This window comes from Hyalella azteca, unplaced genomic scaffold (assembly GCF_000764305.2).
Source record: "Hyalella azteca isolate HAZT.00-mixed unplaced genomic scaffold, Hazt_2.0.2 contig10952, whole genome shotgun sequence".
Taxonomy (NCBI): domain Eukaryota; kingdom Metazoa; phylum Arthropoda; class Malacostraca; order Amphipoda; family Hyalellidae; genus Hyalella; species Hyalella azteca.
The window spans coordinates 11,409-29,202 of record NW_025940969.1 but is presented as its reverse complement, the minus strand read 5'-3'; the positions used below and the strand labels follow the sequence as shown (position 1 = coordinate 29,202).

General features: G+C 38.3%; 1 protein-coding gene across 1 annotated transcript; it reads left to right on the top strand.

The window, feature by feature from the left end:
- The first annotated feature begins 9,421 nt into the window (after window positions 1–9,421).
- LOC108666701 (putative glucosylceramidase 3) lies at window positions 9,422–15,402 on the top strand. Its single transcript, XM_018153617.2, has 12 exons — window positions 9,422–9,479; window positions 9,741–9,917; window positions 10,451–10,586; window positions 10,821–10,974; window positions 11,213–11,373; window positions 11,549–11,627; window positions 11,982–12,137; window positions 12,353–12,497; window positions 12,739–12,818; window positions 12,988–13,098; window positions 14,919–15,082; window positions 15,222–15,402. Exons 1-12 carry the CDS (start codon window positions 9,422–9,424, stop codon window positions 15,325–15,327), a joined length of 1,527 nt encoding a protein of 508 aa, XP_018009106.2. The 3' UTR covers window positions 15,328–15,402.
- Window positions 15,403–17,794: the final 2,392 nt, after the last annotated feature.

The window sequence follows — 17,794 nt, the reverse complement described above, 5'->3', positions numbered from 1 at the left end:
CTATCCTGTTATCACTATTGATTTGTTATCTCATACTATCCTGTTATCTCTCTGGAGCTTTGAAAACCATTATTGACCTCAAGCATCAAAATATTAATAACATAAGCCACTACAAGAAAATTAGTTAATTAGACAGTGAAGATTGTTGAATGATAATATGAATAATTGTGTTGAAAAAGATTTATTGTAGTATCTTCTTGAATTACAGTGAGTCATATTTGTGGCTTGTATTTGGACGTAATGCAAAACTAATAAGCAGAATCCAGTTCAGCTTATTGGACCAAGACTTGACATTTTGAGGAAGTTATACTGGGTGAAGAAACGCATAAGGTTAAACCACGCTGCCTTGAATGGCAGCAAATGATTATGAGGTTCAGAGAACGTCGCTCTGAACGATTATGAGATTTAATATACTATTTATATTTCAAGGTATAGCTCACCTTATTAAATCAAAAATAAGTGTAAATGTAGAAGAAGAAATAGAACATGTAGAAGAACTTTTAGAAATGCTTTTAGAAATATATATATAATGGTAGTCCGCGATTTTCATTCGAAAGTTTAAACGCGGCTGCATTAATGTGGTTTCAAACCGCAACAGTTAACAATTTTAATGGTCGCCACTGTGCTGCAAATTATTATGCACCACAAAGCTTGAACACCGTGGCAGTTTGAGCTAAAACAAAGCTCAAAGTCAAGTTAGAGATTTCAACGGAACCCGCCAACCAAAGTTTAATAGGACTTTAAGGAATTGGTCGAGTAAAGTTTTAATTTTAGCTGATAATTCTTTAAGAGGTAACCGTCACAAAGCCAGACAGGCGGGTCACGGGCCTGCCGAAGTGTTTGAAAGATGACAAAAGCTTGCACCCAAACTTAAACAAATTACTCAGCAAGGGTTGTGCACAACAACAACAAAATAAGACCATCAGTAGAAGCCGAGGAAAATATGACGCAAAACAAATCACAATGGGAACAGATATACGACCGCGGAAAACTTTATGAAAGATGTAAACATTAAGGCTCAGATTGAGAACCGCAAGCCCTCAGGCAGGCTATGCTGGATCCCTATGGGATTCTATCACTACGCATAGTCATTATAACTCCGTTCGTACATGAAATATCGATCTTAATTTTTTATGCTTTTTTCAGCTATTTATTTACAATATTCCTACAGTTACAAAATATATGTAAATTTTGTAAAACTTCAGTTATGAAAGAGGAAAATGTTGTACATCGATGTCCATTATGCATGCGACTTACCTAAATTTTTGTGACATAAGGAAGTAGTACTAATTATTCTCTATTGATCGGTAGTAAAGTCATATTTGAATCACCCTCCATTTTGTAGAAATTTTCTAACAAAATACTTTTCCATTACTCCTAAATCATAGATTTCCCATTTTCTTTGGAAGCTGGCTCTGAGCATGTTACAAGTGTCGTCCCGTTCTTGCGATACCTTCCTTGACGCTCATAGATCAGCTCGCGTGTAGTGGCATTGTCCACGTCTACCCTCTTCCTTGGGGGTAGAGGTACAGCCTCCTTACCCTCCCGGCTGATTGGTGTTAATTAAAGAGCTAGACCGTTTAAATTACGAACTTCCATTGTTAGTTCGTGTGCGAGAACACTTGCGACAACATTCGTTTCGCTGACAAGAGAAACAATAGGCATCGGGAGATCACAAGCTTCAGAATTTTTAGGATCTCTTAGCGTTCCTTTCGTCATTCAAAACACATTTCACAAACACGAGCGACTTGTCAGTGACAAGTGGATTGAAACAGCTTTCAAAAGCATGAAAGTCGCGACTCAAGAAGAAAAAAATTGGTCATTCGAAAAAATAGAGCTGATACAAATGGTATCCCCAAGATATTAGTTACTGCAGATGGTGCCTGGCATAAGCGATCATATAGGCATAACTACTCAACTCCCTCGAGACTTGCAGCAATAGTTGGCTATCGCTCAGAAAAAATTCTATTCATGAGCGTACGTACTCGATTTTGCGCTGTCTGTGCGTATGCTCAGCGTAAAAAAAGCTCCCAGAGTCTATGCCGGTAGTCTAAACTGGCATGTCACCCGTCATGAATGGAAGCAGACATCCTCGCGTAGGGATTTTCTACGAGTCTAGAAAACACATGGTTTGAAGGACAGTTACTTTGCTGGTGACGGGGATAGAAGCGTATATCCGAAACTGTGTAGATGTTGAATATTCGTTATACGGGTCATTGTGTCGAGCAAGCCTCCAAAGAGCCTCACAATATTTCCAATATTTCCACCTAAAACCTACCCCCTCCGAAAACCCCTACTGCGGTTTAACTACTTCCCCTTCTGTCTCCACCCCCATGCATGCTGCCGTACTCCACCCCAGACCCTCTTTTCGGACTGGGCTGACAGAGTGCATACATTGATGCACTTTGCTGTTGTTATGCCAGCGACAGCCATCGCTGTCGTTATGAGTAAACTTTTGGTCTCTGTAAAGTCTTAATTACTATCTCTGTAGTTTGATGGATCCTAATTACCAGTAAAAGTTATAATTTCTTTGTCGTGTCTCTGCAACCTTCCCTTGACGTGTCTATAATATTGACATGGTCTAGAATAAATGATTAATAGTCAAGTGGCAATATATCTTTCATTCAGAAATTTTTACTCTATAAATTAAATGTCATGGAAATGATTGAATGTGATGCATATATATATATATATAATGGAGATGAGAATATAACTGTTTGAAAATAGTCTATTTGTCATGAATAAAATGGAAAAAAATGTTGAAATTAACAGCATATCATAATGTATTATTTTTCATTTCCTTGACGTCGCACTGTAAATAGCAGAGAGTTTGCTGGTAGTAATCAAAGTTCATTGATGGCATGTGCGCTAGGGAAAGGGTATAGTGGGGCAGCGGGACAGGCCTGCGCTCTCACATTCCTGTGGCACCACGCCGGCCAGACGTAAGATAGTCAGCCCTCACGAGTCACGGCAGCAAACTTGGATAAGCGCGCTCTGAAGCTCGGGCGGTTCTCAATGAGAAAAACCATAAACAGCCTTAAGACAGCTCATTCGAGAGCTGCACCTTTGTCTTATATAGACAGAGTAGCTCTGCTTCTTCGTAGGAAGTTTCAAGTAGCCAGGTTTCCCAACAATAGTTCCTCTTTGGCACATAAAGGCGCAATTGAAACTAGTGCAAACTTAACAGATACGTGCTACATCGCACGTGTATAAACAAGTAAAGTCTGCCATATGATACTAATTTAACAGATAGCATACTGACAGCATTGAAAAATGTTTAATGTCTGGAATTTCGGCAAATATTAAACAGAAGACCTATTTCTGTTGCATACCTTCCGTTATGTAAGAACAATCTTCATTTCAACATGTTGCAGGGCAATCACAGAAGAAAATTGCATCGCTATTTTATTAAAATTATTTATCATGAATTTTCCTTGAAAATACACAATATATATTATAATTATGGCAGCTTATGCAAAGTAAATTGTCAGTGTCGAATTTGTTGGAAAAGAGCGCTGGCGTTCCTTCATGCCTTGAACCCGTTGGAGTGGACAGAGGGGATGGTAAGAGACCAGATGGTTTAACGGTTTTCCCATTTTCTAATGGGAGGTGTGTGTAGGCCACCATCAGAGGCGTTAAGGTCGGGGCCCTGATCATTGACATGAAACCATTCCCTGTTTTTAATTAATAAAATTAATAAATCCTTTTGTTGGAATGGGTAGTGTGGGAGGCCTTTTTTAAAAAAAAAATTTGTTGGATTCACACATGTAGCCAATTCATGAGAATCATTGACTACTCGACGAAAAAGCTATTTGTATATAATGTATTCAAAGTCATAGAAACGTATGTGATGCTTTCTAGTAAGTTAAGCCAATGTTGTGATTATCAATAGCAGTGACTCCTTTTGGAACAGGTATGAAGACATTAAATAATTCCTAATTGTGATGTAATTACTGGTGTAATACAGCAATATGGCAAAGAGATGAAAATAGACTAGTAAATAAAATTATTCTTATACTTCTCTTTATCACATAATAGCGCAGTTATTGATACATGTACGAACTTAACAGATAGCATACTTTTTTAATTCCGACCAGGCCGCGGGAGTCCTCACTTTATATAGAACATTAGAAAATGGACAAGTAAAACTAAACTATTCATAGTTCCTCTTTGGCACATAATGGCGCAATTGCAACTAGTGCAAACTTAACAGATATTAGTATAAGATGGCAGAATAAGCTTGTGTAAACACGGGTGGGTAATGACCAGAGAATTTATTGATTTAAATTTTCATGATATAACAATATTCTTCAGATGACGTTGGTTGATCTAAATGCAGGTTCAAGGAAGTAATTTAATTTATTAACGACGTTTCGAATGTAACAACATTCATTTTCAAGTTACAGGAAGCATTGAATACAGAAATTTAGGCGGAAATAAATGCATGATGCACGTAAATATGATATAACACGAAAATTTGAAACCGTGAAAATAATTCCGAAACAGTTTCAAGGTTCAGAAAATCCGGTAGTTATGAGAGTTATGAGTAGATGGAGTCCAATCCGTAGAGATGAGGGCTTCAGCTACCGTCGGTCGGATTTGTCGGGTCACTGCACGATGAAGATGCTGGTGGGCTCCTCCAGTACAGAACGTGGGAGTTGTCAAGGGTGTCACGGAGCCTGTTGAATCCATCACGGATCTTGAGATGAAGTTGCTCAATTGTAATATTTGAGACTTATAGTCTGGTGCGATTTATTCATTTATTTCTTTATTTATTTCTGCCTAAATTTCAGTATTCAATGCTTCCTATAACTTGGAAATCAATGTTGTCACATTCGAAACGTCGTTAATAAATTAAATTACTTCCTTGAACCTGCATTTTTATCAACCAACGTCATCTGAAGAATATTTTTCAATCCTGAAAATTTAAATCAATGAATTCTCTGGTCATTACATTACAAACTTAACAGATATCATACTTTTTTAATTCCGATAAGGCAGTGAGAGTATTCTACTTACAGAAAACAGTCAGAAAATGGGCTAGTGAAAATAAAACAACTTAGTCGCCCTTTTGACACATGATGCACATAATACTAGTGCAAAGTTACAAATTAACATAATATAGTTAGCTCGGAAATCCAGGTAAGGTGTCCAGTGAGCCGTCAAAGAGGTGAATTTTTTTATATATAATTCAGGCTAAGAGGAATGAAAGCAATATTTATTCAGATAAAAGAAATCGCATCCTCTAAAGACATCATCAAATCAACATTTCGAACATTATAGGGAGAAATTGAATTGAATTATTAGAAAAAGAAATTAAGGCAGTAAACATCAGCATAGCCAAAAATTTACGATGCCAAAAGTTCTCAGGAAAATAACCAAAAATTTAGTAAAAATGTAAACTGACATGATGTTCAATTCATCAACGTGAGGCACAGCTCTTTCCATCGGAATCCGTCATGAAGACTTTATTTGAATGTAAGCTAATAATCTCACATAAGTATTTCATTACAAATTATGTTTCGACTCAGAATTCTAGTATCATNAAAAGAATGCTGCCAATTTTTCAGCATTAGATGCTATACGTTCGGTATTACCCAATGAGACATTGACATAGGTTAATATGTCCCAGTTATCAAATCATTCACCATGGTGTGCTTATGGCCATCGCTTCGCCTTTTTCTTTTCCGAGTGTACGTTACACCAGAAGCATTTTTTGTCACACTTACAGCTGAAGTTGACTTGCACAATGTTTTATTGTTGCATTTCAGTTATAGTTTGTCTCATGGTCTCTGTATTGGAGTAATTCCCATTCACAGATGAAATTTTATCAGCACAGTCTCTGCATTAGGCTCTCAAGGGGTGCACATATTATCCTCATTAGGGGTGAAAGTTCTAGTCCTTGTAGGGGTGCAAGTTCTAGTCCCTGAAGGGGTTCAAGTTCTATAGGTACTGCAGATGCAAATTGTCTTCTGTTTGTATGCGGTATACAGCTTCCTTACGCTTACAGTACCTAGCATCATGGTTTTGGTAAACTTGGCAGATGTAGCTTTCTGAAGAAGTGTGGAGATTTGTGGCAATATACCAATAATTTTGGTCCATGCTGGAAGATAGCGGAAGATGTTTCGATTGTAGGATTAATGACCCTATGAGCGGTGGCATGAATGCCTGAGGGACCTAAATCTGCATGAAGATACCATGCAGTCGTCGATCTTCAGCCGTTGTCGCAGTTCCAGGTGAAACAGGTGCAGTATCATCCTAATCCTTGATCTTAAGGCAAATTTCTTGAGCCTCTTCAGGCTGTCCATCTTCTCCAACTGGAACAGGAAACATGTTTTAATCTTTTTGGGAATTTCATTCAATATTATCAGAGTACTTTTTCCCACCGTACAATAATTCATGTAAAATGACGTTTTTTAATCCCAAATCACTAAATGAGGTCAGAATTATTATACATTTTTCACACTGACCAATCATTTTTTTGATGCTTGAATAGCTAGAGGACTTGTTCGGAAAATTTTCAAATAATTCACTAATTATTATCAAATAACTACAAATAATTTTTTAAATTGGATGTTGTAATGGAATACGTTCAAACTGGGCAAAAAGTTACTCTTGTCAACTATTTTAATAATAATGATATGAAATTCTAGACTCACCTGCATTGGAAACATCTGATTCACTCTCAGAAAATCCGCACGCCAAACGCTAGAGTTTATAAACCTTAATTCGCTTTCCAATATTGCTCTATCTATTGCTTCAAACGATGCATGGCGATTGGCAAAGTCATACTGCGGAATGATGGCTTTGTCTCCACAGTCCATGATTTCACTTGCAGCTCATTGCTTTATCGCTGCTGCTGTTCCCGGCCGTGCTCTCGCCGTTCCTTGAATATGAATATGTCGTGAATTTCACGGATAACGGGCCGTGAGCGGTGGTTACATATGGTGATGTTTCTAAATCAGCTCCGCAGCACGGCAACCGGCAAATAACTCGTCCATTTTCATGAAAAACAAATCTCTGCTTAATTTTATGCAGGCTTATTCAGTTATTCTCCCTAAATATTTTCGAACCCTTTTCTCGTTGAACTTTTCTGATGGACTCCGACGAATGAAGACAGCGCCGTCCCTATAAATTTTCTGATTAGTCCCCCACAACCGCTGGGAGAATATTATCCTCATCAGAATTGCCAGTTGCTAGTTCTAGTCCCTGAAGTGGTGCAAGTTCTAGGTACAGTAGATACAATTTGTCTGCTTATAGGCGTTATATATAGCTTCCATGCGCTTACAGTACCTAGCATCATGGTCTTGGCAAGCTTAGCAGATGTAGCTCTCTGAAGAACTGTGGACATTTGTGGCAATAATTTTGGTCCATGCTAGAAGATAGCGGAAGATGTTTCAATTGTAGGATTAATGACCCTATGAGCGGTGGCATGAATGCCTGGGGGACCTGAACCTGCATGAAGATACTAGTCATCTTCAGCCGTTGTCACAGTTCCAGGTGAAACAGGTGCCGTACCTTCCTAATCCTTGATCTCAAGGGAAAGTTCTTTAGCCTCGATCAGGCTGTCCATCTTCTCCAACTGGAACAGGAAACATCTTTTTGGGAATTTCATTCAATATCATCAGAGTACTTTTTCCCACCGTACAATAATACATGTAAAATGACGTTTTATAATCCCAAATCAAACTGATACTAAATGAGGTCAGAATTATTATATATTTTTCACTCTGACTAATCATTTTATTTGATGCTTAAATTGCTAGAGGTCTTGTTCAGACATTTTTCAATTCATTCACTAATTATTATGAATTAACAACAAATAATTTTTTAAATTTGAATTTTGTAATGGAATATGTTCAAACTGGGTAAAAAGTTACTGATGTCATCTATTTTAATTGGCAAACAGCTATCATAATCAAAGGATTAATATGAATGCAGTGACGATAAGAAGAGGTAATACATGTAAAAACTTAAAACCACAAATGTGATATGAAATTCCAGACTCACATGCATTGGAAACATCTGATTCACTCTCAGAAAATCCCACGCCAAATACTAGAGTATATAAACCTTCACTTTCCAATATTGCTCTATCTATAGCTTCAAACGATGCATGACGATTGGCATAGTCATACTGCGGTATGATGGCGATGTGTCATCACAGTCCATGATGACACTTGCAGCTCATTGCTGTATCGCTGCTGCTGTCGTGTATTTCACGGCTAACGGGCCGTGAACGGTGGTTACATGTGGTGTTGTTTCTAAATCAGGGTAGCTCAGCAACACCACAACCGGCAAGTAACTCGTACATTTTCATGAAAAGCAACTCTATACTTAATTTTATGCATTCTTATTCAGTTATTCAGAATTTGAAACAAGAACCAACACCAGGGGCCACGACTATAAACTGAAAAAAATTGCGTCGCAACTCATCCACACAACATTTCTTCTCGCTTCGAATCACCGACATGTGGAACAGCCTCCCTGATTATATCGTTGACGCTCCGAGTATAAACGCGTTCAAGAACAGATTATATGGAAAAATATATGTTCAAACTTGAAATGCCTAGCACCATATCGAACCCGGTGGAAATCTAGTAAATATTTCAAACTATTGACAGTTTGGAAAAGATCCGGTAGAAGGACCTGTTTTTAGATCTCTCCTATAGACGAGTCCCGAAAAGAACAAGAATCGGCGACAGGCCACATCAGGCCTATATATTCTTCAACGCCGACTTCACTATGCTCTGCTATGCTAGTCTCCCTAAATATTTTCGAACCCTTTTCTCGTTGAACTTTTCTGATGGACTCCGACGAATGAAGACAGCGCCGTCCCTATAAATTTTCTGATTAGATGTAACAAAATGAATTATTTTTAAAGTTTTTTATGCTTTCTTCGTAAATTGATTCGAGCTTACATTAAATTTTTTAACACATGCAAATTCAGAATGACTTTGCTTTAACGCTCCAGCTAGATGTTCAATCTTAATCGCGAAGCTTGCTCTCAACTACGCGTTTCAACGACACAATCTGAATCTCGTTTCTCAATCTCAAGACAACCAACTGAAAGTTGGTTGTCTTGATGCGACACCATACTAGATGGGCCTCTCAAACATGTTACAGTAATCCCCCCTCTCGTAGAAACGTAATTATTAGTAGAATCAAATGCAGCAGTTTAAGAGTGAATTTACAAGGTAGTTTTAGTTCATGAATATTGACTTTTATGTTTCCTTGCAGTAAAAAGTTCACTCTGTGTGGGAAATGCAGTAACTGCAAGATAAGGCAGCGTATGTTCGATAAAAACATTAACCTGAGAAAGCCTCAGGTGTTGCCCTTGAGAGCATCGGTGCGGGCGACAGTATAAAATTCCAACAGGACAGCAGCACCCATCAGCTTGTCCTCTGCCGGCATCACTGAAATGATGAAGCCACTGCTGCAGCTGCTTGCAAGTGTGATAATCTTGCAACATGTTAATGGTCGGAAAATCAATTAATTTTACACTAATTTCTTTTTAGATTCGAATTGTAACTTCTATATTGTACTTTCATTATATGACAGGGTTTATGTTGAGGGGATTACGTATTTTGAGAAATTCATCAATTTAAAGGAACATTATCCAGGCACAGCCATATAGATCATTGCAAATAATTCTTTTGCATTTGCCTTTGGTTCTTTCAAGCTTTGAGGTAGTAATTTTATATTGAAAATTCTGGTTTGAACAAGATGTGTGCGGGCAGGTCAGTGTGCACGAAGGGATTACGATCACGACAGTTTCGTGTGCGTGTGCAATGCCACCTATTGTGATGAGGCTGGTGTGGTGACAGTGCCAGCAGCTGGCACCTACGCCGTCTACACCAGCACCAGGGACGCCTTGCGTCTCGAGCCAACCACCGGAGAAATAGAAGCAACGCCAGGTAATCAAGTTCTTATTTTGAAAAGAATTTCGCATTAATTGAGGACGCTCACATAAAAAATGTAACTCAGTACTCACTGCAGTAAGTGACAGAGAGCGCATTTTCTTGTCGACAAAAACGTGAAGTCACCGACGGACAGACAGACGGACGGACATGACGAGCACAATAGTGCATTATTTCCATAAATGAGAAAATGCTCTAAAAGCACAAAAATTACCTATCTCGCTGTCCTAACTTCCTCCTAACTTCATTCTTACAGTGAATTTTCAGTTATTTTGTACATACTCGTTTCTGTTTCTGAAGGCAAAAATGGTAGTTTGAGTCTCGCCTTTTATGTTTGAAATAAATTTGCAATTTTTACTCAATAGTGTTGCAAAAAAAAGTTTTGCTCAGTGCAAACCTTTAATTTGAATTTCAACTTTTTTCAAGGCTGCAAATTTTTAAATTTGTACTGCGCCTGAACAACGGAGATGCGACTTTGTAAAACCATTGAGATCATAGACAAAAATCAAATTTGAATTGATAAATTCCAGATGCGGGAGGTGTCGAAATCACAGTGGACACCACCAACCAGTACCAGACCATCATTGGCTTCGGTTCTTCCTTCTCAGATTCTGCGGCGCTCAACTTAAACACTTTATCTGATGCTGCTCGCGATAATGTCTTGAGGTTGTATGTCTGAAATACCGTTATTCTCAAACCATAGACAGCTAACACATATGAAGCTCTGCAATAAAACGTAATCCTCGAACATAAGGCTTATTCCTTACAATACTAGTGTACTGAATACTAAATTCGTAATTACGATACCTAAATGGGAAACTTAGGTTGTCAACCGGAAAATAGGTTGTCAACCCACTCGAATTGTAATAAAAAATGTAGAGTTCGATGCCTGTATGGCAGGTCTTACTTTGCTGCCGAGGGTGCAGAGTTCACCGTGAGCAGAGTAACCATCGGCGGTTCTGACTTCTCAACGCGTCCTTACTCTCTCGACGACGTCGAGGGCGACATCGCTCTCGAATTCTGGTCCCTTGCTCCTGAAGATATTGATGCCAAGGTGGGACACTTATAGACGCTCGAATTCATTTCATCTATTGTTTATCGAAGTATTACCGTTATGAATTTATAGAGACATGATTATACTGCGAAGGTTTGTTCATTTATTGAGAGAGTATGAAGTCAAATTTGAAGTAGTTCATTTTGTCAAAATTAAACAAAAAGAAATATTCCTCACGTTCAATTAATAAAATAACTTACGTTTCTTTCCGACTAAATAAATCTTGATTCCCATTCAGATCCCAAACATCCTGCGTGCAATGGAAATAAGCTCTTCAGAAATTTTTATTCTTGGGTCCCCGTGGTCCCCACCTGCTTGGATGAAAAGTACCGGGGAAGTCACGGGGCTGGGGTACCTTTTACCTGCGATGCGGCAGCCCTATGCCAACTTCATGGTTAAGTAAGTTGGGCCAAGAGACTTGGAACCACGGCATAAACTTGGGAAACTTGTAAAGCTAACTTCGAGTAATGCGTTATTGTGAGCATGTAATAAATTTACATTTTACTTGGTAAATTCCTTTATTACTTCAAAACTTCAATTTAATCGTTCTCTATTCACATTGCCCCTCCGTCAGGTGGATTGATGCGTACGAGGCAGCGGGCGTGCCCGTGTGGGGCTTCACGCCTCAGAACGAGCCGCTTACTGACGAGACGGTGGGCATGTTGCATATACCTTTTTAAATATGTATACTTCAGTTGTTCAACTCCTCCGCATAAAATATTTAACAAATCAAGTTTTATGACAAGTCTAGCAATTCAAAATATCGATCTGAATAAAAAGAGAGTGATTATTCAAGGGATTTTTGAAACTTAATGAACTTTCATAACTTTTTTCACTGCTGAAATATGCGTTCCGGAGCAGAAAGTATCCGGAGCAGAGAGTATCCGGTAAAATCCGGAGCAGAAAGTATGACAAATTTAAATTCATAACACGCGTAATCGGCATGTAATCTCATAGACAATGAATGGTGACCGTAATACCTAATAAAAAGTTCGAATTTTTCGTAGGTGTGGACTATAAACGCATGCAAGTGGCTCCCGGAGGACATGCGGGACTATATTCGGGACTTTCTGGGACCCACCCTCGAGGCTGCCGGTTACGCTGATAAAAAATTGATGGTTTTTGACTTCAACAGGGATAAACTTCCAGATTACGTGATGCCGGTGAGAAAATGTGTTCAATGATTTATAAACGCTTAATGTGGCATACATATTCCTTGGTATGAGTGAACGTCCTATCTACTCAATTATTGATTCTATGCTAATAAAAAGCTACCATGAATGAATTTCCATTTCTTAACTATTCAAATTATATGCAAGTTTCACATGGGTTATCAAGTTATTCTAAATTTTACAAGGTATGCGCAATTTTTTCCAAGCTCCTTAGCGACCCTGAGTGCAGTAAGTACATCGCGGGGGTTGCGGCTCATTGGTATGTCGACGACTTCATTGGTCCTGAAGTCCTGCTGGCAACACGAGACCTCGACCCTACCAAGTTCCTCCTCCACACTGAAGCCAGCACAGGTCTGGGTTCAAATATGCATAGTTTAAATCGGGTTTCTGCACATTATTTTGTTTCAGTAGATGTAACTCACGTACTAATGAATTATGTAATTTAGACTAGAGATAGTAGATTAATAACAAATCGCAATTTCAATCCGGCAAGTTGAATGATACTGCCAGTGTTGCAATCAGGGGTGTGAGATATGTAACGTGCAATTTCATCGCGACTAAATGGTTCAGTTTATATAACTTTGTTCTGAAGGCGTACGCCAAGAGAATCCTGACAGCGTTTATCTGGGAGACTGGCTCAGAGCTGAACAGTACCTGTACGACATACTCGAAGTGAGTGAAACTCTAATCAAATCCGTTTTCTTATTATTTTTGGCAACATTTTCACGTCTTTGAAGCGAGATTTTATTTTATCAGTAAATTGAACGAAAATGTTGATGGGATCTTTTGCGTGTCCTGATCAAGAAATTCAGATAATTTTCATCATTTCGCATAACTGCAGAACTTGAACTATTACTCCACTGGGTGGGTGGACTGGAACATGGCTCTGGACCTCAATGGCGGTCCATGTTGGCCGGGCGGAGCCTTGGACTCCCAAGTGATCGTCAATGCGGTAAGAGAAGTCAATGCGGTTATGAGACTAAGCAATATAAAAACAATTTAAGTTCGTAATATTATCTTTAACAGGTCACAAAAAACAAAGGGTGTCCCAATCTCCCAGTCCCACTGAATTTTCCTCACTCAATTGCAAATTTGAGAATTTATTTCGATTATGTCGTATTTTCCCTCTCAATTTTTTCTATTTTTTTATTCGGATAAGGCTGACTTGTGCACACTGTACCGGCAAAAAGAGATAGATCACACATTACAGTAATCATGGGGACCAATATCAATCTCCACAATTTCATAATGATATAGAACAAATTTTCAAATAAATGTCATCCACACCCTATAGCTTTCAAGACCAATGACGAGGGTGGGACGCTTCGCGATTTGGGAGTAAACAACGCTCTGAATTGATGGGTTACACGATCTTTACCCGGGTTGTTGCGTAGAAATTAATGATGCTTTCATTGCTCAAGTACTTCACGCCAATGCTCCGCTGTCCCGTGTCATATTTCTGAACGTTCCTGGCAAATATTAAAGCCTAGCTTAGAGCCGGCTTATTTGACCGGTATACGTCGCGGCACAACGAGCAGTGCTGGAATAAACGGCCATTTTACGGGGCGTCCCGTCAAAGCTTATTTAGAAACTATCTTACAGCCGGCCAGGGCCGGGAAAACGTGGTAGTAATGGCTCCACGAGAAGGGTGTCCCGGTAGGATCAGCCAATTATGGCATTTAGCTGGATCAAAAATCAATGATTCTACATTGAGATGATGTATGTGAGGTCATGCTTAAATTAATCAAATTTGCATTATAAATAAGTGGATATAATTCAAAATAAAAAATATATGGAATACGGACTATATTGAATATACATTTCGGTAGCGATTGAATAGCAACTGTCGGGATTTCGTAAAAAGTAATGGAAATGAAGTTTGTCTGCAAAATTAATCCACAAACTTAGATATTCCCAAATTTGCTGGAGTATATTCGACCGGTGAACTTACTTTGTTCCCTGTTTTTATTTGTGTTTTTGTTAAATAATATATAATTGATGAGCATCCTGACAGGGATAATACAGTAGTTATTTCATGCGTTCTATCGTCTTCCACGGTTGATTTTTCACACAGTTGGCCATCACTAATACATAGAACGATGATCAAATCTAGTCGCATTATATGTACTTGGCCGAGGTCTCTTGGGGCAAATTTTCATGCCAAACTATAAGGAGGTCTAGACGAAAAGTAGGATAGTGCCACATTAGCCTGGAACCTCGGCCAGAAATTTTTTTTAATTCCTTTTTTTCTTTGCCAACCCGGAATTATTTTGAGTTTTGCACTATTACCGAAACATTGGAGCTCTTAACACCCAATGCCCAGTAACAATGCTGCCATGACAAACAAAAGTGGACTTTTGGTGCGAATTTGGAAGCCACCCTAATCTGATTTGAATCATATAGGAAACAACTCCTAACAGATACGTTCCACTTGGTTAATTTGAGTTCACCAGCCAGTGTACTCGAATGTATGTCAACGGTGAATACTCATCACTTTTTTGACGACATTGCGTTAAAATTATCTCGTCTATTTCATGAGGTCTAAACATTTTCTAACTTTTTTGTAAATTTCCCATGTCACAATGAGCATGTTGCCACTCCTGCAGTTATTAACATCGGTTTAATTAGCGAAATTGAAGCTCTACAGACATGCCACATATAACCTATACACTGCAAATGAATACATTAACTCTATGCGGCAATTCACCCTAGTTCAAGGGTTATAATTTATGGTCGGCCTGAATTAACAGGAAAAGTAATTCCCTTTGCCAGACGGCCGACGAGTTCTACAAGCAGCCGATGCACTACGCGCTGGCGCACGTCAGCAAGTTCTTCACCCGCGATAGTGTCCGCGTCGACACTGCCGTCAGCGGCACCCTGAAGGCAGCGGCGGTCTCAAGACCTGATGGTTCGGTGGCCATTGTGGTGCTCAGCACGTGAGTCATTTTATTTGTATCTTCGTTATAATGGTAACAGCTTCCATCAACGATTTGAGAGTATATGATGTACGCAGATGCTTAAAACGAAAAAAAATTGTTTGTTTCACGTGCTCAGCGAATGCTTTCATATTCCCAGGTCTGACGCTGTGGAGAGCGTCAGCCTCAGCATTGACGGGTCGCGCTTCATCAACACGGACCTTCCTGTTAGGAGCTTCAGCAGCTTCGTCGTGCCTCCTGCTTAACGTGTCGATGTAATGTTCGTTACGTTACAAATTAAATGAAAACTTCACTCATCCAAATTTTTTTCCTCAGTTCATAGAAACGGAAATTTCATATTTTATTGAACATTTACTTTTTGCAACGCTTGGCTTTGTCGTCGTACATGTTGATATAATCGTATGTTTAAATAACATTTGCTGACAGAGGTCCATTTGCTGACAGAGGTCGTATTTAAATTTTAATCGTACGAAATTAAATATTTTACAGAAATACTTATTTTATTTTTTAATTGTTTCCTAAAAATCGCTCATGTTGTCTCAGGCCGTAAAGGTGTTTAAAAATTGCGATGCTACCATGCAAGTTTTGAAAGGTATATCCATTTCGAGTGAGCTGTTTGTAAATCAAGAGTGCGACTACATTTAGTAAACGAATAACACTCTTACCTCTCTATGATCAAAAGGTCTAGCACAACCGACGGAATTTACGAACAAACATTTGAAAATTAATTATAAGTGCCACCTTCCATTTTATCTATTTTACTTGCGAATTTGAAGGATTGCAACATCTTGACGAATGAAGGCATTACATAACGAGCTTCATTGGTCAAATGATAACTGTAAATAATCAATATAATTTCCAGAATATTCGTCCGAGTAGCAACTTAGATTGTCATTGATTTTAGGGAGAAACCTCTTCATATATTTTAAAAATTATTTTTTGAGACTAAATGGCATTATCGCGGGCGGGAACTATTTAAACTCCCGTTAGAAGAAGCATCTGTAATATTAAATTGAAATCAGACGTGTTTTGCTCTCAAAAAGCTGAAACACAAAATGAAATTGATGTTAATGTACCGTCAGTATTTTAGGTATATAATTTGCTGACAGACTCTTCAGCGACAGTCCCTGCTGTTTGCTTGCTTACACACAAAATACATTGCATTGTGTGAGATAGTCTGAGGCTGACATAACCGTTTCGAGGAACCAGTAGGAGGATCAGTCAATATAGGGCCTCAATAAAGACCGATCTGTATTAGATGAGGTTAGCTCTCCTGCTTCCATAAGATTAGATCTGTTATAGTCTCTTAACATTACTGTCCTGTCGATTCATCGACAGCCTCTTGATAACCATAAATGTAAAAAAACAGTACATCAACCCAGCACTTTCCAAATCAATATGTAAATTCTAAAGGATTCCTATGCTTATGTACTTTCGCATTATGTCATAAACGTAGACAAATATAACTTACATTTTAGTTCCCTTTAGACGCCAACCACGCTTTTCAGTGACAGAAACCAGTCAGTTCAAGAATATCAAACCCTTTGTGCCATCGTCCATGCATGGTCTTGCTTGATTCCGAGACGTGCAGCGTTGTGAATGAGTTGACGCCAGTAAGAAATTTGTCTTTATCAAAGATTTTGCACATTATTTACATAAATTAATTTCAATATTTCCTGAGATGACCATTTTCGGTAGTAGTAGTAGTAAATCAGTAAATGCGGCAATCTTTTTGACGAAAAAAAGTTATTTTTGGCACTCTGAACGCTCAAGTCTGGTCCAAAATAGCGGGAACAAAATTAATGTTAAGAGTACTTATTATCATCAAAATATCCAAATAAATCTCTTCAGTGACGAACTCATTGAATGAAGTTCATTGAAGAACTCAATTGTTAAAAATCAAGTGAAATTTATCGAGATCAGTCCATTTGGTACGTTACATCAGACTGTTTTTACTTCTCTTGACTCCTTACACGTTTAAAACTTACAAATTCTTCTGCCGTTTACCCCCCTTCTCACCGTATCTTGTGATCGTCCACATCCCAGTAGATCAAGAGCGATTAATTCAACCACGCTGGGCTTCGTTTCTGAAAATTAGTGTCAAATATTTTCTCTGCCACCTCAAAAGAAAATAACAGGTTTATTTCGGCGGTTTTATATGTTCGCAATCTTGCAATGTTGCTTCAAACTACACAGGAACATGTTTGACAGTATTCCGGTTAAGGTACTTACAACACAAGGTAATTCGGATGCGCCTTCGTTTTTTATTGCAACATGTCATTTTGATTATTAATTTCAGATGTTCACCAATACATATAATAATGGGCCCCATACAATATTGGCTTGGACTAAACCTATGTTCCACAAATAGTGCCAAACAGGTAATTAATGGAAATTCTAAATAATAATCTCGATCAATTATTTATTTGTAAATACAGATTTTGTGCAGCTATTCAGCCATTCTTTTTTTCACACATGCATGTGTGCTAATAGTGTTAGGCCTCCATATTTTCATTCAAAATACCGAGTGATATATAATTGCGCTTCATAGTTGTTTCTAAAACATCTCTCTGTTGTCTCTTGTAACTAAATGATGAAACCATAAATTTCATTTCCAAAAATACCAAAAACAGATAAAAAATAAATCGATTTTAGAAGTAAAAATAATGTATATTTTCAATCGACCTTAAATTTGTAGATAAAAAGAAGTAT

Bases quoted from the DNA above. Each gene is read 5' to 3' on its own strand.
- LOC108666701 (XM_018153617.2), top strand. From the start codon at position 9,422: ATGATGAAGCCACTGCTGCAGCTGCTTGCAAGTGTGATAATCTTGCAA. The intron at 13,099-14,918 runs GTAAGAGAAGTC...TCCCTTTGCCAG, and splicing joins CCCAAGTGATCGTCAATGCG to ACGGCCGACGAGTTCTACAA. The intron at 15,083-15,221 runs GTGAGTCATTTT...TCATATTCCCAG, and splicing joins GCCATTGTGGTGCTCAGCAC to GTCTGACGCTGTGGAGAGCG.